The sequence below is a fragment of the Phyllostomus hastatus genome, unplaced genomic scaffold (genome assembly GCF_019186645.2).
Source record: "Phyllostomus hastatus isolate PE091 unplaced genomic scaffold, TTU_PhHast_1.1 phas_contig_137, whole genome shotgun sequence".
In the NCBI taxonomy this organism is placed as follows: Eukaryota; Metazoa; Chordata; class Mammalia; order Chiroptera; family Phyllostomidae; genus Phyllostomus; species Phyllostomus hastatus.
Genome location: NW_025333583.1, coordinates 16,526,272 through 16,550,792, shown reverse-complemented (window position 1 = coordinate 16,550,792; position 24,521 = coordinate 16,526,272). Strand labels below are relative to the sequence as shown.

General features: G+C 39.5%; 1 protein-coding gene across 2 annotated transcripts in view; it reads left to right on the top strand.

Annotated features, from left to right (window-relative positions):
- The window catches only part of CCNYL1 (cyclin Y like 1), a 32,575-nt gene extending 14,776 nt beyond the window's left edge, over window positions 1-17,799 (top strand). For both annotated transcript variants that reach the window (XM_045853497.1, XM_045853506.1), the window contains 7 exons: window positions 1,388-1,488; window positions 4,552-4,587; window positions 6,801-6,852; window positions 7,667-7,786; window positions 11,270-11,436; window positions 15,021-15,183; window positions 16,349-17,799. In XM_045853497.1, coding sequence (XP_045709453.1) covers window positions 1,388-1,488; window positions 4,552-4,587; window positions 6,801-6,852; window positions 7,667-7,786; window positions 11,270-11,436; window positions 15,021-15,183; window positions 16,349-16,459 — 750 coding nt within the window. In that variant the 3' untranslated portion in view covers window positions 16,460-17,799. The remainder of the gene's footprint in view (window positions 1-1,387; window positions 1,489-4,551; window positions 4,588-6,800; window positions 6,853-7,666; window positions 7,787-11,269; window positions 11,437-15,020; window positions 15,184-16,348) is intronic.
- The last annotated feature ends 6,722 nt before the right edge of the window (window positions 17,800-24,521 follow it).

Below are 24,521 nucleotides of genomic sequence, written 5' to 3'. Positions count from 1 at the left end.
AGTAAGATTTACTTTCCAGTTGTAGTTAATTTTAAATAATTTGTCAAATACTAGGTGAACTCCTAATTTGTCCTAGATTCTGTGCTCAGCAGCTAGATGGAAGTAGGGAAAAAGTCCTCCTTTCCCTAGAAACACTTGAGGGGTTTTTTTTTTTTCTTCTTCATCCTTATCCAAGGATATGTTTATTGATTTTGAGAGTGGAAGCAGCAGGGGGGTGGTGAGGTGGGGGGGGGAGGGAGAGAGAGAGAGGAAGGAAAGAAACAAGCAAAGGAGGGAGGGAGGGAGACAGGTAGGTAGATAGATACATCGATGTGAGAAACATCGATTGGTTGCCTCCAGTGTGCTCTGACCAGGAATTGAACCCACAAGCTTCTGGTGTACAGGACAATACTCCAACCAACTGAACCACCCAGCCAGGCCAAGAAACTTACTTTTTTATGAGGGGGCTTCCCTGCAAGCAACTGATGCCATGTAACAAGTGGTAACCTAGATGCCCGAGTGTACAGAAAGGGGGACGTTTTGTAGTGCAGTTACTGGCAGAGGTACTCTGGAGGTGGATGAGGAGTGGGGAGGGAGTTAAGCTTGTTGGGACAGGAGGAAGAAAAGGCATAGAGGAGCAGCATGAGTGAGGCAGTGTTGTGATGAGTGTCAAATAACTTAGAGAATTGAATTAACATTTAGAAATGAATGGGCAGTATTCTTTGAGGTTCTCACTTGAGGAATGTAATGACAGTCTTACTTAAACATGAAATGAGAATTAAATTCTCAAAGTTGTTTTATCTGATTTTTAGATGTGAGAGAATCATAAAACAATACTCTTTCATCCTCTAGATAAGGAACCTGAGACCCAGAGAGACTTTTGACTCCCTAGCTTGGTAGCAAATGGGCAGCGCGGGCGCACATTCACCTTTGACTGACATGTGTTTTATCACACTGTCTCCTGAACTAATGATTATCATCAGCTTTCATTTACTGCGATAAAATGTTCTTGCTTCAATATTCTATAAGGCGTTATGTTTTATTGTAGTAAGTGAATAGTAGAAATAGAAAATTTTAGCTGGTTTTCATTGCTTGAGACCAAAACACTGAAATCTTACTCTAAACATTTTACAGCATTATAAAGGGAATGTATGAGGATTTGCCAGATTATAGGTACTATATCAAGGGAAGAATTTTATAGTCTATTCCTCAAATCTTTTCTATGGAAGTTAAGAGTCTCTATCTAATGGTTTTCCCATGGAGCTGCACATGATATCACACTCAAGCAGTTCGTGGAGTATAAGAAAAATCTTAATGCTTAATTGTTTGACATTTTAACCAAGGAAAAAGCACATGTTTATAGGTTTAACTTACCATGACATTTTCTTCTATTTCCCTTCCCCTTCAGGTATCTCCAGGGCACCTTACTAAAAAATATAGCTCATGCTCAACAATATTTCTAGATGACAGCACAGTCAGCCAGCCTAATCTTAGAACCACAATACAATGGTGAGTACAACTAGGTTGCCAAGGGCTGAGTGACAGACCCCCTTATGCTGAAGGCATCCTAGCCATATGTAATTTCAGTCATTTGATTGTCCTTTTCAGTGATCAGGTTAAGAAACCGATGCCAATTACATATTGATTTCAAGAACCTAAATATGAGTTTTCACTTTCCATTTTAATATTAGAGTGGATGGAAGGAGGGAAAGCCAGTTAGCAAATAAGAAGTCCTAGAAAAAGTACTTCTCTTTGATGCATATCTGTTGGTAAGACATTGTTGAATATAATAAAAAGGAGAGGTGCTTTTTATTGTATGTGTCTAGAAAAAAAGTATTTCTTTATGAGATAAAGGCCTAAAACAATGTATGTACTATTTTGGAAGCTACTCTTGGAGGAAGGAACAGCTTGTCCCCTATTGCCACCAGAATGTATGCCCCTTTAAATTTAATTAGATTTTGTCAGATTGTTTCCATCATACATTTTCCCCTCACACTATTTCTGTGTAAAAATTCACTTCTTCTTATCACCCAAAGAGGGAGAAAATACGTCAAACCAATCTTAAGGAATAACTTTTCAAACTAATTTCTATGTGGATATAATTTGTTCAACTGACTTTTTAATTTCATAGATAAATTAAATTTAATTTTATATATGTATAGATATATAAATACCCAAACTACTATCTAAATCCATATACAAGAAAATCACAGCAAAAAAATGAGAAAGGTGAAGTTTTGGAAATATAGCCACGGTCAAGTTTCTTTTTAAGCAGACACCAACGGTGTGTCATAATGATGGAAACGTGTCATTAATTTCTGGGAGCACCACCTAGTCCACAATTGGAGATGCACTTTAAAAACACCCTAATATGAACTTTTCAAGCATACTTAAAAGAGAAAAAGACAAAGCAGGATATACTCCCACTGGGGTTGTCCAAGGAACATTGTCAGTATCTCCTTCAAATATGTGTGTTAATTTTCCAGAACACAATTTGGGAAATGCTGTCTGAAAATATTAATAGCCTCATCCCTGATTTTTATTTTTTAGCCTTAAAAATATAATTAGCTTGTAAACTTAATTTTGTTTAAATATACAAGATTTTTTTGCTAGTTAAAATATCTGTAACTTTTACTTCAATTAAAAATAGCATGTTCACGATTATAATCATGTGTCTTTCTTCTCTTATGACAGTAGTTAAGATCAAATTGTGTTTCAGCAAAAACTGAGCCTTGTCTGTTTCTAAAGTTCTGAGCTGTGGCACCTACTGAGAATAATCACTGAGCATTTTTATTCAGCCAAGACATCAAATCTATGAGTAAAAAAACCCCACTTGACTTTGGCTATATTCTGTAGCTTTTTTTTAATTCAAAAGATTCTGATGTTACAGTGTATAATTCAAAAGTAGTTTTAAAGATTAACTTTGCTCAGACAAGTAAGTTTCATGCTTATTTCTCCAAATTAATCTAATTCTTGGAAGTTCAGTAAGTTTTAATTAGTTCTCATTAAGTTTTGAAGATGGTCATTCAGTACATTAACTATTGGTGAAATAAAAGTTTACTGAGAAAATTAATAGAGCTAATTGGCTTTTAAGGATGATTTTGAAGAATGTTTATTATGGGGTAGTAGTACATTGTTCTCAGTGGGGTGGGTGAGCCTTATTAGAATCACTTATGCAACCTTTTTCAAAATATGTCTCTGAAAACATGCATTCCATCCCTCCTCCCCCAACAACTCTCTCACTCTCACAAGCCTTTAAACTGAAGAAGGATGTGAGGCGTGATTACATAGACAAAAGCATCCAGGGTGATTCTGATCTTAGCCCTGATTCGTGGGTTCCCAAACTTGGCTGCACATTGCAATCACCCAGGGAGCTTTAAAAACAACACCAGATCTTTCCAATGCCATTTAAGTCAGAACATCTAGGGGTGGAAGCCAGGCAGCTTTTAAGGCTCCTCAGGTGATTCCAGTGTACAGCTAAGCTTGGGAACCACTGTCTGAACAGAGTGTAGGAGAAAGAACTGCTTCTTATTATTGGTGGGACCTTGAGCAAGTCCATTTTAAACCCTGGTTCCCTTATCTATAAAATGGGTTGTTGAATTAAATGTTATCTAAGGTTCAGTGATCGTTTTCATCCTTGAAGTTTTATGCTTTGAAGTCTGTGATTTTAAAATCAATTTGAAGATAAAACTATTTGAAGCACTATAGAAGTATCCATCTTTGATGCTAACAATGGTATAAGCCTTTTTACAAGTGCTAATATTCTAGGTGTCTAGTTTTAAAATTCAGATTTGCCTTCCCTCAATTATTTCAAGCTTCATTTTAGACACTGGGGGCAAAAGGAGAAGAATACATATAACTTAACCAAGAGAACCCGTTTGTTGCCTAATGCACAACATCTTTGAATAACTTAGGAATACAGTATTTTTCACAGTATCTGAGGACTTACATATCTGCTCATTAATATTTCACTTAGACTAATTTTGAAGTAATTTATTACATATTACACTATTATGCTACATTGTTAGCACTGCTTATTTCAGGATAGCTAGACCTATAGATTTTGTGGGTTCTTAACTGCTATTAAATTTTCTGATAATTGTGTAGAAGTGATTTTAAATGATTTTATTTGGTATAGAACACTTTATTACCTTTAGGAAAATGATAGGAAATGGGTGGGTAGGTGGATACTGAAACAGATTGACAGAAATGCAAACTACTCTATGGCTTAAATTTAACCATGTATACAAATAAAGATGACTTGTATAGGATAAAAGGTTCTATGAGTAAAAGTGTGAATGACAGAGGAAATATATGATCACATGTATGTTATAATAATCAAGTAGACAGGGCTTCTAACAGCATGTTGTTTACCATTTTGGTTCCCCTATTTTTGCTAAAAGCCAAAGAACTAAGACAAGGGTGCAGGCACGCACATGATACTGTTCGGAAAGAGGATTTCAAGGCCACTGGGCAGCTGGGAAGGTCTTCCCCCATTCTAAACCCCTTTTAAAATATGTTTTCAGACATAACATATTAAAATCAATGTTACAATTTTTCTTTCCCCCACAGTGTGACCTTAGCGATATATTACCACATAAAGAACAGGTGAGTTTTAAAATCTGCCTTATTATTTTAGCTATTAAATTTATAAGATATGAAGTTTAGTGTTAGGTAATAACTGTAGACATTGAAGTAAGCCATAGAGTGCTTTTATTACATTATTGAAGCCAGTCATTTGTTTTTGCCTTAGGACGCTTGTTATTGTAGATCCCATTATTTGTTTGTATTAGAGATTAAAATTGAGAATTTAAAAATAAGTCCCTTGTATGTTAAAACAATTTTTATAGCACTCTTGAAATTTTGAACTAGATAATTCTTCGTGGAGGCGGATTGTATTATGCGTTGTAAGATATTTAGCAACATCCCTGGCCTCTGCTCCCTGTGTTCACTGGATGCCAGGAGCACCCTATCCTCGCTGCATGTTGTGACGACAAAAAATCTCTCCAGCCGTGGCCAGTTGTTCCCTGGGGGACAAACATCACCCATGGTATTAACATAATTTTTTTACTTTTTTGCAAATCTCTTTAATGTCAGCCTTAATAGAAGACGGCTGATTCTAATGTATACTCTGTTTTCAGTCATTTGCTATCATTTTAGTCATGTCAATCATTTGTTTTGAAGAAACAATATAAAGACCCAGTCCCTTGTAGCTATATGTGTCTAGAAAAAGGTGTATTTCTAAAGCCTTTAGATAATTGTGGATATTCTTTGATACTATACCAAAATTGCACAAGTGCTGGCTTGTTAAATGAATTACAGTGGGATTTAAAATCATATCCATGAACTTACAGTAGGTACTTTGTTAAATTAATACCCATTGATCTATTTTGTATGCTTAATGGATCTTTTACTTATACATGATTTTGCAATAATATTATACATTGGTCATTTGGGAAGTATTGGGTTACATTTCTTTATAAAGTGTCAGAAACTTCTGTTAGGATCACCACCAGTCTTACCAGAAAAGTGTTTAAGTATTGAAAAGCTGTCAAGCTCACAAAAAGAAGTACAAGTTTTCCCAAATCCCGATGTTTAGCTTGATAGCTTGAATTGTGTCATTGGCAACCAATATACAAGTTATTTTTTTTTTGAAGTGACAGGCTTGCTTTTTGTTTTTGAGAGCATGACCGTTGTACTATCAGATAAAGGTGTTATTCTATGAAAAAAAAAAGTGGCTTCTTCAGCTCACAATTAAGTTGGAAGTGCTTTTCCACAAAACGAGGCCGCATCTCAGTGTGCAGCAGCAATCGGTGCGTGCTTCCCACTTATTCTGAGTGTGAAAGGAAGGGTCAAGGTTTAATAACACTCTTGATTTTTCAGCTGCAAGAGACCACGAAAAAGAGAATGACTACTACAACAGTGTGGTACCACGGCCTTGATTCATGCTCAGAATTCACTCTTGCTTTTACACTGTCATTGCTGTGTCAGTATAAAAGCAGGCGATACCTTAAGATTCCTGTAAAAGCGGTTTTGACCTCGTGGGCCTCCTGAAAAGGGTCTAGGCCCACAGCAGTGTCCAACTTTTTGGCGTCTCTGAGCCACACTGGAAGAGTTGACTTGGGCCACACATTAAATACACAAACACTAATGAAAACCAATGAGCAAAAAAAGGGTCTCAAGTAAATTTACAATTTTGTGTTGGGCCACATTCATAGCCATCCTGGGCTGCAGGTTGGACACCCCTCGGGGAACCCAGGTGGCCGCCAGAACATATTTGGAGAACCACTGTTTAAATGAGCAGACCGTATTAGGTGGTTAACTTTTAAATCAAAAGACTGGTCACTTGTAAAATAAAAAGGAAAGTTTTTAACTCAAACTACGTAAAAGATATGAAGAAATATGCAATAGGAATATACCATACAAAACTAAGAGGAAAAAAACAAGGAAAAACACGAATCTCATATTCCACATGAATTAAAACTCAGAAAACATTATTGCCTCCTACTAATAATGGTTTATAAAACATTCTTGTGTGTTCCAATGTGAGGTTAGAGAAGTGGAAATATACTTTGTTAAGGAGAGTCAATGCTTATAAAGGCACCTCTAGCTGGTCTTTGGAGAAAAAATTTTGCAGAATTTGATGTGCTGAGTAAAAGCTCAGGAAATTGTCTTACAGAACGCAGGAGCAGAATTTGTAAAATGCTTTCTTGAAGGTTAAGCTTCTCCCTCCACCTCATCTCTACTCTCAGCAGATGTGTTCCTAAGGTGTTAACACTTTCTGAATTAGTCTTTTTTAAAAACACATTTTTATTTTTTAGAGATGCAAATAGATCCTTGGATATTTTTGATGAGAGATCACATCCACTCACAGTAAGTGTCAGCTTTATTGAGGTTATATTTTTTATCTCATACAGCTGTGTTTATTTCATGCTGATTTGTAGGAAATCAATTACTAGAAGAAAATTACTTCCTCTAACTTAGTCAAAATCATCTTTCTTTAAATATTTTTCCCCACCCCTTGTTGTATCTAATTATTTTACAAAAGAAATGTTGTAAAAGGGATATGTCCGTACTGAGTTGAAGCTTGTATAATTGGTAAGCTAAGCTAAGTAAACGTACCCAAAAAAACAGAAAATGTACCTTTGTAAGATAGTTTTCAGGAGCATCAAACGATATAAATACTTGGAAAGAAACTTGATAGATAGGTTACCATCCCTATGAAGAAAATTAATCAATATGACAAAAACTTTCGAATTCACTTCAGATGCTCTGTAGCAATATGTGGCTGGGGATGACTGTATAACACAGCACCACCTTGGAGCCTTACGGTTACAGGGAACTGAACGTGTATTTCAGAATTGATTGCAGAGACGTGTGACATGGCGATCAAGACTTTTGAGCCTAACAATAGCTTACATTTAGATAGAATTTATAGCGGGAAGGTGGAAAGGAACACACAAATTGTTTGAGGCTGTGCCTGTATTTGCCATAATGAATGGTGGTGAGTATTGAACCACTATTGTTTTTTAAGATCCCATTGTTTATATTTAAAAGACTAACAGACATGACACCCAGTAAAAATTATTTTAAGGGGCATGTGAGCACAACTTAGGAGACTGCTATCAAAAGAATCCTTTACTTTTCTTCAATGGATACTTACATTGCATTTTTTTTCTTCTTTTAGCGAGAAACAGTTCCAGAGGAATACTTTAAGCATGACCCGGAGCACAAATTTATTTACAGATTTGTTCGTACTCTTTTCAGTGCCGCACAGCTGACAGCTGAGTGTGCCATAGTAACTTTGGTAAGGTAGCTCTTCCTTCATAAAGCATCTCTCTCTGTCTTGTACACAGGGTGTGGTCCTGTTCACGTCAAAGAACTTTATTAAGAGAAACCCATCAAAGGAAGTAAAATACACACATCTGAGCTTAAGAATCATTGTGATTTAAAACGTTGCCATTGCTGTTAAAGGCAGCAGGTGTGCTGGTGGGGTAGCATGGGGGCAGTAGCCGAGCCATCTGGGCCACAGGCTGAGTGTAGGTCTAAGCTGAGTCCCAGGCTGAATTCCCAGGTAGTTCTAGTGTGTGTCTTGATTGAAAACCATAACCCTAAATTTTCTGTTTCTTGGATGATGGGTGGTAATCCAAGCCTTGTTTTCTTGTGAGGTTGCCCAGGATTATAGTGCCAGTAGAACCTGAAAAGGCTTTGCTAGTTGCTTGCTAAGCTATAGCTGGGTAAGGACCTTTGTGTCACCCATACAGAATTCCTATGCTAAGATTTTATCATTTGGAATAATAAGTCCTACAGCAAACGTAAAGGGAAGAGTCAATGGCATGGTCTGGAGGAAAAGAATACTTGGGTCATCGCCTCCTCCTTTAGCATCCAGTTAAAATGTTGGAGAGGAAGCTTGTGCTTCTAAATAGAGACCCCGCAGTGGGCACTGGATTAGACACAGGTCTTTCATGGAGCTAACCAGCTGTTTGGAGTGCTCAGCACTTGCTGGAGAAAGGCAGGAGTGCTACTTCCAGGTGGAGAGCTGGGTAATACAGGAGGGAGAGCATCTGGGTGGGAAGGGGGGAGTTCTTTGTTGACACGTTAAGCACCTGCAGCACCTTGGTGCACCTGCAGCAGCAGAGCAGCAATGTCTAGTCATCATTGCAGCGGGTGGAATTAGAGTGTTAAGAATTAAGAGTAGTGGTTCAAGTGCAGAGAAAGCACATGATTCAGAAGTGGACAGAAGATAGAATTGTGACAAAGAGTAGGTATTTGGGGGATATTTATGGAATAAGTAACTTCTTGGCAGCATTTAGCATTTTGACCACACTTTCTTGAACCTCACTTACCTTGGCTTTTCTTTGATCATTCTCTCTTGGTTTTCCCACCATTCTAGCCACTCCTGGGGTCGTGTCCCCTAAGTGCTGATAGTGCTTACAGATTTAAGTGCTGAAGAGGGAGGAGAGAACAGGTTCCACAAAGTTCTTGCCTGGTGGAGTTTATATTCTATGAGGAAAATGTGCATTTTTCAGTGAGTGTTTTTCACAAGAAGATAAAGCAGGCTAGAGTGGTAAAGTGATTACAGGGGCTTACTACTTTACATAGAATGATCAGGAACAGCCTCTTTAAAGGGGTAGCATTTGAACTGTGTCCTGACTGAACTGAGGAAGATAGGGAGCTCTGGCACTACAGGCAGAGGGGACAAGTGCAAGATTCTGAGACAAGTGCACAATGTGCTTTGTGTTTTCAAGGGACAGTGAGGGGTGGCCAGTGTAATCAGAGTAGTGGGAAACGAAGGAAGGAATGTGGGGCATGGGGGCACAGAAGGGCAGTGTCCTGTCTTATAGGGCCTTGTAGCTTGCAGGTCACAGGAGTAAGTTAAATTTTTCTGTGATGGGGAACCTTTGGCAGATGTTGAGCAGGGCAGTAAAGTGCTCTTTAAAATTAAAGAGGCTATCCTGGCTGCTTTGGGGAGAATGGACTGGAGTTGGTAGGCTGGGCAGTCAGAAGGCCGTAACTGTGATACAGGCAAGAAGGGACAGATAGAACAGAAAGTGTGGTCAGGTTACCAATGACAGGTAGAGATAAGAATTGCTAACAGATTTGAGCAGGCTAACTCAAATGGGGGGTTTTGCCCCAGCAACTTGGTAAGTAGCAGTGTCCTTTATGTTTGTCAGGAAAGCCCGAGGAGTGGACAGTTGAGATGAAGAACTCTGATATGAATGCGTGAAGGCGCCTTGGCACAGGAGTAGTTTCAGCACAGTGGTAGTGGCAGGGGGCAGGCCGAAGTGGGTTAAGGGGAGAAGGGAGATGAAAGGAAGCGTCAAGGCATTTCCTGTGAGAGAAACGGGAGGAAGCATTCTCGGGGCGTGGAGGGTGCGGTGGGAGCAGCATACACACATCACATTGGGGAGTCTGTCTGGCCGACGGAGGATTCTTCAAAGAGAGGTAATTGTGGGAACTGTTCTGCAGAAGTGGATGGAATTGACTTCATGATAGAAGAGTTAGCTTCAGCGAGAAGAGAAATCACAGTTCCACCCACACAGGAGGGCAAGGGGAGTGAATGAATAAGTAATGTCACGTGCAAAGTTTGCCAGTAAAGGTGACAGGAAGTGGAGAAAATGCTAGTGGTATGTAAGTGCCTCTAATTATTTCTGTAAAGTAGAGAGTAGAATATCTGAGAGCACTGAGTTTTGGGGAATGGGTACAAAATTTCACTAAGAGCAGATCATGTTTAGTAATCATTCATTCTCAAAAACACAGCTGAGGTTGGAGAACCTTGGTAAATCTGAGCTGTCAATCTGATAACCTTCATACAGTAAACATAGTCTTTAAAATTGGACTTTTTTCTTTTTGTCAAATGGCATATATACTCTTCTGCAAAGCACCCGTTGAGGTAACAACAAATCACAGTTTACCTCTGTACTCTTTACTCAGCTGTTAACTTTGCCCAGTTCTTTGTAGAGTAGACATTTAATACATGTAAAAGAAATCATGAAATCCCACAATCTACCTGGCAGGTTTAGAGGAGAACCAGGGATGAAGAGACTGGCAGCTCTGTTACCACCAGAATTGACTAAAGCTTCAGATTCTGTGAGGCAGAGATGGGTTTCATAAAGTGATACTGGAGCAGTGAACATCAGGGGTTGGGAGAGGGACTGTCCTTCGTCTGCGTGCGTGTTCTTGCAGAGGCACTAAGATGGGAATGCCCACAGCTGTACGGCCCAGCCTCCCGCACACCTGCTCGTGCTGCCTGCCCTGCTGCGCACGCAGCAGCCACTGGGAGGCTCCATTGACCACCAGTTTTTATGTTCGGTGCGTGCCAGACAAGGACCTAGTTACTGTGAAAAGGATATAAATGTGCTCAGTATTGCCAGAGATTTACATATTCAAGTATTATGAAAAGCACCACATAACTACCAGCCAAGTAGGAGGCATTGCACGTGGTAGGCACTCAAGTATTGAACTGGTTGAATTTACACTGGGCCTGTACATGAGCTGTTTTTTATAAGTGGAGAGGTAATAACATAATGTGTTTCTTCAGGATGACCTTTGCTAAGATGCACATTCCAGTGACCAAAAATTGGGCTGGGAATTCAGAGGGGCAAAGTAGGCAGTGGAGGTATCTGATGTGCAACTGTGACTTCGTCTCTAGCTTTGTCTGGCCAACCAGTCTCTGTGGAACCTAAAATAAGAGGCATGTAAAAAATAGATGAAATCTGTCATTGCTAACAGTTCTTATCACAGCACTTAAACTGAACGGAATTCAAAGACCAGTGCTCTACTTTTGCAGGTTTACTTAGAAAGGCTTTTAACTTATGCTGAGATCGACATTTGTCCCACTAACTGGAAGAGAATTGTTCTGGGAGCCGTTCTTCTTGCCTCCAAGGTCTGGGACGATCAGGCTGTGTGGAATGTGGACTACTGCCAGATCCTCAAGGACATTACCGTTGAGGACATGTGAGTTTGAAAGGTTTTGGTGAACTTTCTAACCATTTTCCAGTGCCTCATTTGCCCCCATGAAGTTTATATGTTAAGACATATTTGTAAAGCTTACTTTGTGCAGAGAACTGAAATAGGCATAAAATAACATACCTCTTTCTAGCCATCTTTGGTGTACCAATTCATATTCCTCATCATTAAGTAGGTCTTGATGTGGTGGTGTTTTAATAACTGGCTTGATAATTATTTGTGGTGGTTTTTGACAAACATTTCACAAGTTCACTTACCAGAACAGTACAGTAAATATCTTAATGGCTTTCCTAAAGCATCTACTGGTTTCAGTCCATTTTTAAGGGGCATACATCTGGCCCTTGAAATAAATGTTTCGCCATTGTCAAGGTCTTAGAAGCACTAGATTATTGAGGGTTTGTAGCTTAAACTTGAGTCACATATGGTATATTTACTTTTACCGTTTTTTAATATGAAGTTCTGTTGTTAAACCATGAGCAGCCCTGGCCAGGTAGCTTGGTTGTAGCATCATCCTGATAAAGGATGATCTTGCAAGTTCGATCCTGAGTCAGGGCACATATAAGAATCAACTAATGAATGCATAAATAAGTGAAGTGGGGAGGGGGAAGGTAAGAAGCCATGATAGAAAATTAGCCACAGCCCTGACCAGTGTGGGTCAGTTGGTTGGACATCATTCTGCAAAGCAAAAGGTTGGTGGTTCAATGCCCAGTAAGGGCATGTGCCTGGGTTGTGGGTTTGGTCCCTGGTCAGGGCACATGCAAGAGACAGCCAATTGATGTTTCTCTCCCTCACTTCCTGCCTCCCTCCCTCCCTCTCTCAAAATGAATTAAAATTTGTTTTAATTAAAAAAAAATTAGCCACATATAAAGGTTTCATCCCTGTGTTCTCTCCTGCCCATTAAGAGAATTTCACATTTCAAAATAAGTCTGATGAGTTAGGAAGCTCCTACCTCTTAGGCAGTTGGAGAAACATCACTGGGCATCATCCAGTGCCCATCCCACTCGAGAGTTTCCTGGGGCACTCAGCAACCACAGCAGTGCATTGTGGGAGGCAGCGGGTTAACCACAAGGGTGCTCCTCATAGGTGGCTCACCAACGTGAGAGTGAAACTCTAACTTTAACAAGGGCACTTGATCTGGCCACATTGACTACTGTGAAGGGCCCTAAGGGTGGTAGCAGGATAAGCCAAAGAGGTATTTTCCCGCAGACTCTTAAGCTGCCCACTTGGCAGTGGAAATGTCTTTGCGGGTGGCATCTAGGAAACGTGAAAGAGTGCCTCTTGGTGATGAGCAGCATGGGAAGAGCAAGATCTTGGGAGGTAGTGGCAAGAGTTTGTTTTTGTTTCCTTTGCTCGCTATTCTAGATGAGACTTACTCAGAATTACCAAGTGCTTATTTACAACGGAAGTGAGGATACTGTGACCAAGAGAAGTAGCTGTCAAAGTGGCTTTTGGTGCAGTTGCCCACTTTGACAATAGTGTAAACTGAGTAGTAATGGGGATGTTGCTGGTAGCCATCTTAGCAAACTGTGACAGCAAATGATGAATTTGAAACAAATGGAAGTACTTTTGGAAGCTGCAGAAGCTAAAGGGACTTTCATCACCACTGTCATGAGTCTTCAAACTGGTCCCTGGAGGGAAAGAAGCTTTGTAATCGTGAATACCAGCCCTGCCGTGATGGCAGCTGAAATTTTCTCAAAACCTGCAACTGAGCTGGCTAGGGCTCTCATCTTAGTTGTAACCTCAGAGAGCCACAGGAAGCCTAGTTGTAAACATGCTTTTTGCGTACGAACAGAAACACTGGGAGCTTTTGTTGATGCTCTTTGGAAACTGGAAGGCATTACAACAGTGTTTAGTATCCATTGGTTTCATTCTCCTGCTGTTGACTATTTGTAATGTTCTCATTTTGACTCTCAATTGAAAAATTGGTGTCTATCAGCTTTTTCTTAAAACTTTCCAACATCTATGTGTCTTTTTAGAATATATTTCCCTTCAAAAGAATAGGTTAAACTGGGCAGCTGCTATTCAGAAAATTTGCTGCGCCTGTAAATGGTATGCTATTCAGCCATCTAGCCATTGAAAAAACAACAAAAAACCCCAGAAAATGCATATTCTGTAGGCATACTGCTTTTCTTCTGTGATTAAATCTCTATTAATAGACATGTTAATCCTATGAAGTACTGTATTTCTACACAATTAAAATGTATTAGTGGAGAAAATATAAAAGGAGTAGTGAAGTGCATTTATTCTTGTCGTAAATTAAGTCCTGATTAGCTGGTTATCACAACATTATCTGATTTACATTTCTATAGCCTTATGGCCATATGAATAGGAAATGAATTTTGGAGGTCATTTTGGAAGTCGGTTCAGTTGGGTTTAAAGTTCAACAAATGAGACTATCTTATCTCTGCTTGTGTTCTGACTGCTATCCATACAGGAGAATAGCCTTTGCTGACCTGTCTAATGGGTAAAATATTAAAACTTTAAAACTAAAAAAACAAATATGTTAGAAAATAAGCCTCTCCTGTTTGTTCAGGTATTATCATTTTTACATTAATTAACTCTGTCAAGGGTTCCTGTGACAGTAGCATGATTTACTCTTAATTTTATATTTAAACACTTGGCAGGTGATGGCACTGTGGTCACATAGCAAAGGACTGCTCCCAACTTTCTGTCCCCACTGTATTGAACTCACCCCTGTGGCTGTGTTCGTCTCTCTAGCAAGGGATGGTGGATGCTGAGCATCTCTGGGTTGCACTTCTAACCCGGGAGGAACGCTGTTGGAGTTTGAGTCCAGAGGTCTATCAGAGGTCATATCATAAAGTGGGTTCATCCGGACAGGATATCTGTCTTTAATCTTTCTGCCTTCCAGTTTAAAAAGTGTATCTGGTCCTGTCATAGTGACAGTTTCTCACTCCAGTGAGATTAAGGTGAACAGAAACTTGTGTTACGCCCTCTGACATTAGCCCCGGGCACTGAGGCACGGGGAAGGGTTCCTTTTTCCATCAAATGTAGCTTATTTATTTATTTATTTGAGATGAATCCTTGCTGCCTCAAGAGTTTTCCCCCTCAGGGATAATAGCGGTGGCTCTCGATGCATCCATTTGTTGCCGTGGTGACGTGCCCACTCCTTTTGTTGGTGCATCTCTACTTCAATAAGCCCCTTCCTGTTATCGGTCTGGTGAAAATGTCCGCAAGTTCTTCAGAGCTAATAAACAGCACACATCACTCCTTTCATCTGATCACTATAGCGGGGCCTTGCGAGTGTGCGAGGAGCATGAATCGAACAGCTGCACTAATGGAACTCTGAAGAATGAGCGCCAGTCAGCAGCACGGGTGCACAGAGGGCTGTAACCTCCTCCCCCTTGTCCCGAACTCAGAGTGCTGGGCTGCAGAAAGGACCACAAATAGCTGTACCTTGTTCGAATATTGGTGTATTAATATAGCTGAGTAGCCTTTATTTGTTTCAGAATAAAATTTCAAGCCATGTTAGTAGCTCAGAATGACACTTCTGAAGATAGCCCAGTTGACTAAAATTGTCCTGTGTTGGTTTTGTCTCCTTCTCCCCTGCCCAGGAATGAGATGGAAAGGCATTTCCTGGAGCTACTTCAGTTTAATATTAATGTTCCTGCCAGTGTTTATGCCAAATACTACTTTGACCTTCGCTCCTTAGCAGACGACAACAACCTGCCTTTTTGTTTTGCTCCTCTTAGCAAAGAGAGAGCACAGAACCTAGAGGTAAGGCTGTGGAATCCCCGAGTGGGGTTCTGTCAGCCACCAAAGCCAACACCTGTGAATAAATTGTATTAAGTGATTAGGAAGATGGAAAAAGCTTTTTTAAATGAACAGATTGAAGAAGAGCTTGTTATAACCCATTCACATCACATGTCCAGTGTCTTTCATGGTTTCTACAAGGGTCCCACATTGTCAGCAACAACAGCAACTGAAAATTACAGGTCTCTTCTGTGACCATAATTCGGAATATTTTAAATCAAATTTAGTCTGTTAATGGTTTTCCTTTTGACCCTTATAACCATACATGAATTTCTTACAACTGTGTCACTGATCATATCTACATACATAATCTACTTACCATTCTTAATTCGTTTTGCAAAGTCATGTCTTTTCTGTATATATTTTGGTTCAGTCCCATGAGTTTATTAGACAAAGCATTACTGGCTAACCTTAGAAACATGCAGTATACTTAGACTAAATACTGTGTTTTTCAAATACTGGGGGTAGAAAGTACATGGGTTTTTAATGGAAATGGTAAAGTACATATGACAAAGTAATTTATGGCTTATGATTTCTGGTAAGTATACAAAATTATTCACAACTAAAATGGACAGTTTCTGTGGTACCTTGGTGGTAATAAGACGTTTTTCGACCATAATTAATGTGCAAGTAAAATAGTTCCTTAGCATGCTTCAGTCATTAGACTTTTCCTACCATCCAATAAATTACATCACATGCCTGCCTCATTAAAATTTGCTTAGAGTATATAATAGCTAATGAAGATTGGATGGAATTTGAATAGTTGAGTAAACAAACACCTGTTTTGCCCGAGTCTGTGTTTGTTATGTTTAAGGAATAGAGGCAATGGATAATATTGCTGTTAGGACCCTGTTATACCCTTGCTATCTTTGGGAACCCATTTTTAGGTAAGTCTAAGTTCCCCGTCACCCTGGCAATCTAATCATAGCCCCTAAAGGACTTACCTCAGTGAATTAGCAAGACAGCACCCCCCGAACCTGGCAGTTTAGACCTCAGCCACCCAACGCAGCAGAAACTGAACTATGTAAGGAACAGTGCATGTATGGCTTAAAGGTGATGCTGTTTTTTAAAGGTTGGAACCTTTGTTTTCTTTAATTGTACCTGTGTTCTGTTTGATTGCCTTTTCTAGGCCATTTCCAGATTGTGTGAAGACAAAGACCTGTGCAGAGCTGCTATGAGAAGGTCTCTCAGCGCTGATAATTTTATTGGGGTTCAGCGTTCTAAAGCCATCCTGTCTTAAGGGAGAAATGAGGGGTTGCAACATCATGAGCCCCTCATCTACGAGGACTGGGAAGATACCACCTCACCTGCTCAAAAACCAGCGGAGTTAGTCCCTCATCTGGGAGGACTGGAGAAATACCACCTCTCCTGCTCAAGAGCCAGCAAAGTCAGCAAGACAGACATAAAACTGAAGAGCCTCGTGGACAGCAAGTACTGTGCTCGAAGGAAAGAATGGGACCTTGTCAGTGCAACACACTCTTTGTCCTTTACTAAACGAGTTACAAAAGCCACTCCAAAGCAATAGCTCCCAACCCACACACAGATATTTGCTTACAATGTAGGCTGATAACTGTGAACTATGTGAGGGTTTTTTATTGAAGTTTAAATTTTGAGACTTGAAAGACACTAACCATATATAACTCTTATGTTTCTCCTACTTTTCTGAACTGCCCCCTCCAAGAAAGAAAACAGAACTCCCTCCCCCACTGTTGCTGCATATTCCTTTACAATCAGTGCAGTATTACCATTAAAACATGGGACTCCTAACAACTCATAAAGCCACTTAGCAACAGACTGTGTAGCATTGTTAGGTATTGAAGGATTCTTCCTACTACATCATAGAAGCTGCTAGTTTATTATTGGCCATCAGTTTAAACCAAAAAGCTGCTGAATAACACTTGCCATTCAAATTCTTTGCAAGCAGTACTTACTAGCATATTAGCATGTTTGGGATAAGAGAAAATTTCAGTCATTGATTATCTACTTACAGTGGGTCCACACTACGTATCTTAAGAACTATATTGGGATTAAAAAAAAAAAACTATAAGGATGCTTCTCATTTTCTGATGTATTTATTTGCTAAATAAATGTATCAGTAGATATTTTCTGATAACAAGCAGGTGACGAAATAGGTGTTCCCCAAGTACAGCGTCCTGTAGCTGGGTCCTCCAGGGCCCTGCTGGGGAAGGAGCAGCACCACCCACTCTCAGAGAAACATCATGTGGAAGTTTACATTTCTATTTCTTGTCAACTTAGTTTGGTAAATTGTTAAAATGACAAGTTTCAGCCAGTCTTTGCCATCTTCAAGAGGAAGCTGAAACAAAAATTAAAAGCTTAAATGTTTAAAAGACATTTAAATTTTCAAATGGTTTTTAAGTCTGTAGCATTTATACTCCATGTGCCAAAGCTTAAAATTGCACTGGGACTTTATGGGACACCTTGTATCTCCACAGAAATGCCCTCCTCTTTTAAAAATAAATCTTTGCAAGTCATCATATAGGTTATTTTCTTGCTTTTTATTTATTTTTCTCCTTTTTTCTTTTTTGCTCAATCCCTCCCCTCCCAGACCTTCAACATTCCTCCCCCCTCCCAGCCTACTGTCTGTCCACGAGTCTTTCTCTGTTTTGCTTGTTAGTGCATTTTGTTCATTAGATTCCACATATGGTGTGAAGTCATACGGTATTTGTCTTTCTCTGACTGGCTTATTTCACTTAGCATCATGCTCTCCAGATTCATCCATGCTGTCACAAAGGGTAAAATTTCCTTTTTTACTGCCAAGTAGTATTCCATTGTATAGATGTACCACAGCTTTTTTACCCACTCATCTGTTGATGGGCACTTGGGCTGCTTCCAAATCTTGGCTACTGTAAATAACTCTGCAGTGAACACAGGGGTGATTAGATGGTAACATTTGTTTTCTCCCAAGGTTAAAACATGATAGGTCTATTTTGATACAAGGTTTTTAATGGTTTAAGTTCTAATCTTTTAAGATACATAATTATGGCTCCCCAAGAATAGCATTACAAGGAAACTTAAGTATAATAAATTAGAAAATTTTTCACAGAAGAAATAGAAATGTAAATCCAAATAACATAAACAAATTACCAAAAATAAATAAAATAAAAATAGTTCTTTGCAAGCTATGCTGTCTACCTGCTTTGATCATCAAAGTGTTGTTTTTCTAGATTTGGGAAAGGAAGATTATGAGGAGCAGTGTTAATTGACATGTAATACATTTAAAGGAAGTGGACCCTAACAAATAGTGTTTTGAAAGGAGGTGATAGGAAATAGCTCTTCTTCCCTACATGTTGACTCGGCTGTAGGGGTCCCATTTCAGTCTTGCTATTTAGGAGGAAATGCAAATTTCAGGAACCCTTACCCCAGGCTTTGGGCAGGGAGTTGAGTAATCAGTCTTTTTGAAGATTGGTAAAATGTCACCTAAACTTGAAATATTTTTTAAAATGTTCTCAACTATGTGAAATCTTTCTTTTATTTACCTTCTCAAATGTATTCCTAGGAATTTTGCCTATAAACAAAGCATTTCTGGGCCAAGGTATACTTTTTCTCAATATACAATGCTTCATGTTATATTGAGTATGGCGGGTTCCATCATTTTTAAAAGACAGAAACAAAAAATAATGATATATAAAATACTACAATCTACCACCTCAAATAAAAAACATTGTTTATGAAGTTCAGAGCTTGGAGATTTAAGTATTGGTTGTGGTTTTATTTTGAAAAGAATGCTACAACTTATGTGGTTTTTCTTCCTCATGTTTATATTAAAAGAAAAGCTAATAAACCCTATTTTAATTAAAACGTGGCTAGTGTGTTTGTAACTCTTCTCTCCATTCACATAGCATTAGATCTCTGCTTTACTTACATGTATCCAATCAGCTCTGATAGTGAGGTCTTAAAGCATTTCCATAAGTTGGTCTGACCCTTGCCTCTAAGATGTAGTCATTTGTCTTACGCTCTTTTCAACCTAAAGGTCACTGATGACACTTAAAATCATTGGCCACAGTACTTATTTAGTGGCATGGTGCATTAGATGGCGTGTTTGAATAGTTCATTATTGTGCCAAGAGGGAAAAGCACATTGGAAGATAAAATTAGGTAAAACATATCAGAGAGGAAGGAATTACAGGAAAACTATAGATCAGAATGTGAGTTATTTGAAGATTTCAAGCAATTAAAAAGGTCAGAATATGGAAGAACAGGATTATGCTTTAGGGAGGGGGATTTTAAACAAGCCACATAATTTGACTTTAAAATGCTACTTTCAGACTCAAATTTCAGTTAGAAATATACAAAATTTTCTGAATACCTCTTTACAACTAACATCCTAGCCACTCAGCTTGAGCAGTATTCAGTAAATCCTGCTGGTTTTGCCATATTGTCATGCATCTTATTTCACTACCTAAGGTCAGATCTTATCACTTGTTCTTGATAAATTACTGATTAATGATCTAGTTTAGTTTAGAAGGACAAAATGTGTGTGTGTGTGTGTGTGCATGTATCAGTCACATCACATATCACTGTACAATAGTTTGCACCCCACAGTAATATGCTAGCTGTTGAGCAGAAATGCTGACACGTGAGTGGTCAAAGGGTAAAAATTTGGAGAAGGCACATTGGACACAACTGTTTCAGGAACAAGTTGGTGGGATAACAAATCACTAAAAATTGGTCTTTCCCCTTTTGCTTTAATTCTAGAGGGTGATATGGCCATTTTGATAGATGGGGAATTAGTCAACTTGGGTTAAGAATATAAACATCACCGAAAGTGAATAGCTTCTCTGACAAGTTATGGGACATGGAAGCTAGTTCACTAGTAGGGTGGCAACTGACAGTTTTCTCAGGGTTTTATACCGGGGAAGAGTCTGTTCCTTAAAGTAACAAGACTATGAAAGAGTATCTGACTACCTTGACTCGAATTTATTTTCATTAGGTTTTTTTCCCTATTGGAATACTGATCTCAATGGAATTTTAACTCTAGTATATTGTGAACTGAACCTTGAAGTCTTCAGTACGGGACAAAGGTCTAAAATATGTTTGAACAAATTGCCATTTTTGTTATGTCAAGAATCATTGCCTATCAACAATTTCATATGGTTCATCTTAAAACAAAACTTGGGGCCCACTGTTTCTGGTTAAAGAGAAATTTCTTCCATGCTGTATCAGATTCCACACAGCCCTTCCTTTCACATTTATTCTTACTATGTCCCATACGCCCACACATTATTGAAATCCAGCAGCACTGAATCCTGGTTTTATAACAGCTCATGGTTCATTTCTTGGTTTAGTTTCCCTATGTCTATAAATACACTATTCCTTGATTTAAAAAAAAATGCTGAAGCCAGTATTTACCAGAAAAGAATTCACTCTGTATTCAGGTTATGCAGTGCTTTTGGAAATGTTTAGCTATGGCATGTAGGTTAGCTAAAATCTTTCATCACCCAAGCCTTCTCCCTAGCCACATCTAAAATGACTAGACTGTTCCCTCTCCCAGAAGGTACATTCTTGAGTACAGGGCTACTTGGAAAAGCACTTGACAGCTGGCAGAGAAATTTCCCAGGTAAGTGTTAGTTTCAGTGCAGAGTCTGCAGATTATACCCAGCATCTATCAACAAGTGAAGGATTCGATTACCTAAAGTCTTCACTTGGCCACTTACTGACCTGGTTCGCCTGCCACTGTGCCAGCAAACGACACAAGAGATCTCGGAGCCCTTCAGCAAGGCCTGTTCCCTTGGAGCCAGGCACAATCCGTCTGGTTTCTGAGGCAGTTTCCACTCAGCTATTCTAGATGGGTTTGCCAGATGAGAGACCATGTAATATGAAATAAACACTAAGAATACCAGTCTGTGGTTTAGGATCTCTAGGGTGCAGAAAGAAGTAGGAAAATGAAATAGTTTAGAAGTTAAGCAGAATCCAGAGTCAAATAAAAACAGGCTAACACTAAAAAATGAACAAGTTAGGTGATTATTGTAACTGCTATGAAGGGAGCTAAATAATTTGAATGATTAGAGAAATTCAGGGATAGCATCAGAAGCTATCAATAGTCTTTACTTCAAGACCTCCAAATGATTCTGCCAGCATTTTCTTGAAAGTTGATTATTTCATCTTACTCCTCTCAATTCCACTAACCCTTACTTTTAGCCTCCCAAACAGTGGCCCCTTTACCTCCTCACTGGACTGACTCTTCCAAAGGCAGAGCTTCGCATCTCCTCTAATCCCTGTTTGAGTCGTTCTGTGTTCCCCAAAGCAGCTGTTCCCAATTGACTGCACTTGCTGCCTCCCTGACTCCCCTGACCTGCCCACAACCCTAGACGTGTCCCCCCAGTCTGGGCAGCATCCCCACATTCCACGCTCCAAAACTCATTTCACCTGGCATTAGGAATACATGTCTCGCTACTTAAGGTAACCCCTTTCATCTGACAGAGGGGATTCCATTCCAATTCTGAAATCGACCACCTCTTTCCACCTCCACCAACGTGTCCCGTTCTGCTTCAGAACTGCATTCATCTCCCCAATATGGGGATGGGGAAAATTTGACTTTGCTCAGTCGTTCACACGTCTTAGTGATTCACAAGATGTCCCCAGACCACCTCTCATCAGGTGGAAGTGACCATGAAAAGCAAAGTTTCTCTAAGTGTAATATGGAATCCTGGATAGGATTCTGAAACGGGAAAAGAATGGTAGTGGAAAATCTGGTGAAGTCCAAATGAAATCTGGAGTTAATAGTAATGAACCAATGTTGACTTATTAGTTTTGACAAATGTATTATATGTTAACATCAGGGAAAAATGGGTAAGGAAGGGGTATACAGGAACTCTGAATTATCTTTACAACATTTTGTACACCTAAAAAAACCTAAAAGAAAAAATCAGCAAGCAGCAGTTTCTTGGGCTCCAGACCTACCAAACCTCAATTCCCAGAGCTGAAGTCAGAATCTACATCTTTAATAGCCTCTAATGATGCTTACAGAGACTCAAATTTGAAAACCTAGTGTTTTAATTCTTTTTCCATTTTATGCCTGAACAGCTGTGTAAACCTTGCTTTACCTTAATGTTGCCTTAACCTGATTTAATCCTTTAGGTCCTCTGAACCCTAAGATCTGAGTATTATCATCCCCCTTTCACAGATGAGAAAACTGAAGCACTAAGAGGTTAAATAGTATGTCCAGGGTCACACAGCCCTTAAACGGTGGAGCAGAGTTTTAGTTATTAGTTTATGTGCAGCATGGGATGAGAAAGGTTGAAACCCGCTGGTACAGAGTACAGACAGGAGGTTGACAGATCAGAACGCGACCTCAGGCCATATCTCTGTTCTTACGTTTTCCTTCATTTCTTCACGTGCATCAAGAAACAATGACAGGATCAGCAGCCATTCTAGCTCCCAAATCTATGCACGTAACCATTCTATTGTCTCTTAATCATATTTCCATCCATGAGAAACTAAAGAGCTCTGTAATTAAATCACTTAAGGAAGCATTATTACCCAGACTATTCTGGGCCCACCTATTTCTCCAGCGTCTAAATCCCAACAGTCCCTTTGCTCCAACTTGTGACTTCGCCCTTTCCATTTGTGGGGAATAAGCACCGAGGAAGCATTGGGGAGAAAGATGTGCCCACTAGAGTTCTGTACAGGTTAAGGCCCAGATGCTCTTCCATCAGGATCCAGCTCAACAACTGAACTCTTTTCTCCTCCCAACTATGAACCAATCTAATCGTGTTCCCCACACTCACTTTGGCCTTGAATTATATACTCTCATATTGAATTTTTCTTATCTCCCCCAAACAACACTGTAACCTCCTAATTACCTATCTTCTCCCATACTTAAGCCTCAGAGCATTGCTGGAGAACAAACATATGAGGCATTCGCATGAAGTGGTGGTGGTGGTGGTGGGTAAATTGGTAGCTAAACTGCCTCTTGCTGAAGCAGCAGCCAGTAAGAAAATACTCTGACAACAGGATCTCAGGTTTACTAAGCATCTATCCGGATTATCAGGGAAGTGTCAACTCTAAATCAATTTATTTCCTCTTATCTGGGTTCCCTGACTTGTGTTTATGGCTTAAGACCAAGTTGTGGGTCTAACTGGTGAATAATGAATAGTTTGGGGAGTTCCTGCTCCCCAACCAGACACACAGAACAGCGCCAACATCTACTCCAAATAGGTTTAGGAGTAGAGCAGCGATTTTCAACCAGTGTGCAGCAAGAATTTTAAAAACATTCAACAACAGATTATTTAGTCAGGGGCACTGACCTCTTTTCTCTTACACTATCAAATTTAAAAAATGACAACAGCCAACACAACAATAGCCGTCTGATGTGAATGTCCTGTCTTGAACCATAAATAGGTCTTCTGAACCCCAAGATATGAGTTTTCACAGATGAGAAAACTGAAGTTTTAACAGGTCAAATAATATATTCAGGTTAAATTACATGTCTTATAATAGGTCATATATTTGAGTTGCATCTTTTTGGTCACATTGCATAATAGGTTACACCTGATTGGTTCATTCTTGGTACCAGAAATCCTCATACACAAGAATAGGCCCCTGATTTTTTAAAAAGTCACTTTGGAGCAAAAAGGTAATTTCTATTGTTGTTATTATTTTTGGTAAGTCAATCAGAATTATATCTACTTTTTGCCAGATCAGCAAAAAATATATGTTTTGGTGTGCTGCAGAATTTTAGTTATTAGTGTACGTGCAGCATGGGATGAGAAAGGTTGAAACCCGCTGGTGCAGAGTACAGACGAGGGTCGATAGAACAGAACGTGACCTCAGGCCATGTCTTCGTTCTTAGTTTTCCTTCATTTCTTCACGTGCATCAAGAAACAATGACAGGATCAGCAGGAGACACCTGTGACGTATATTCAAGTAAAACAAGTTTTCATTAGTTCTGTTTCTGGTGATTGGGATTTGCTTGTCTTATTAATAAAAACGTTACCCTTTACATTTTAAGTACACCTGAGAAATGTGATTACGATGTTGGAACCCACATATCTCCTCAGATACTCTTAGAAAGCAGTGTGAAAAAGCACAGAGAAAAAGACTTGTACAGCATCTTCTTTTCTTTTCTTTGTTTTTTAAAGATTTTATTTATTTATTTTTAGAGAGAGGGAAAGGGATGGAGAAAGAGAGGGAGAGAAACATTGATTGGTTGCCTCTCAAGTGCACCCCAACTGGGGACCAGGCCTGCAACCCAGGCACGTGCCCCAACCAGGAATCGAACCGGCGACCCTCTGCTTTTGCAGGACGACACCCCACCAACGGAGCCACACCAGTCAGGGCACA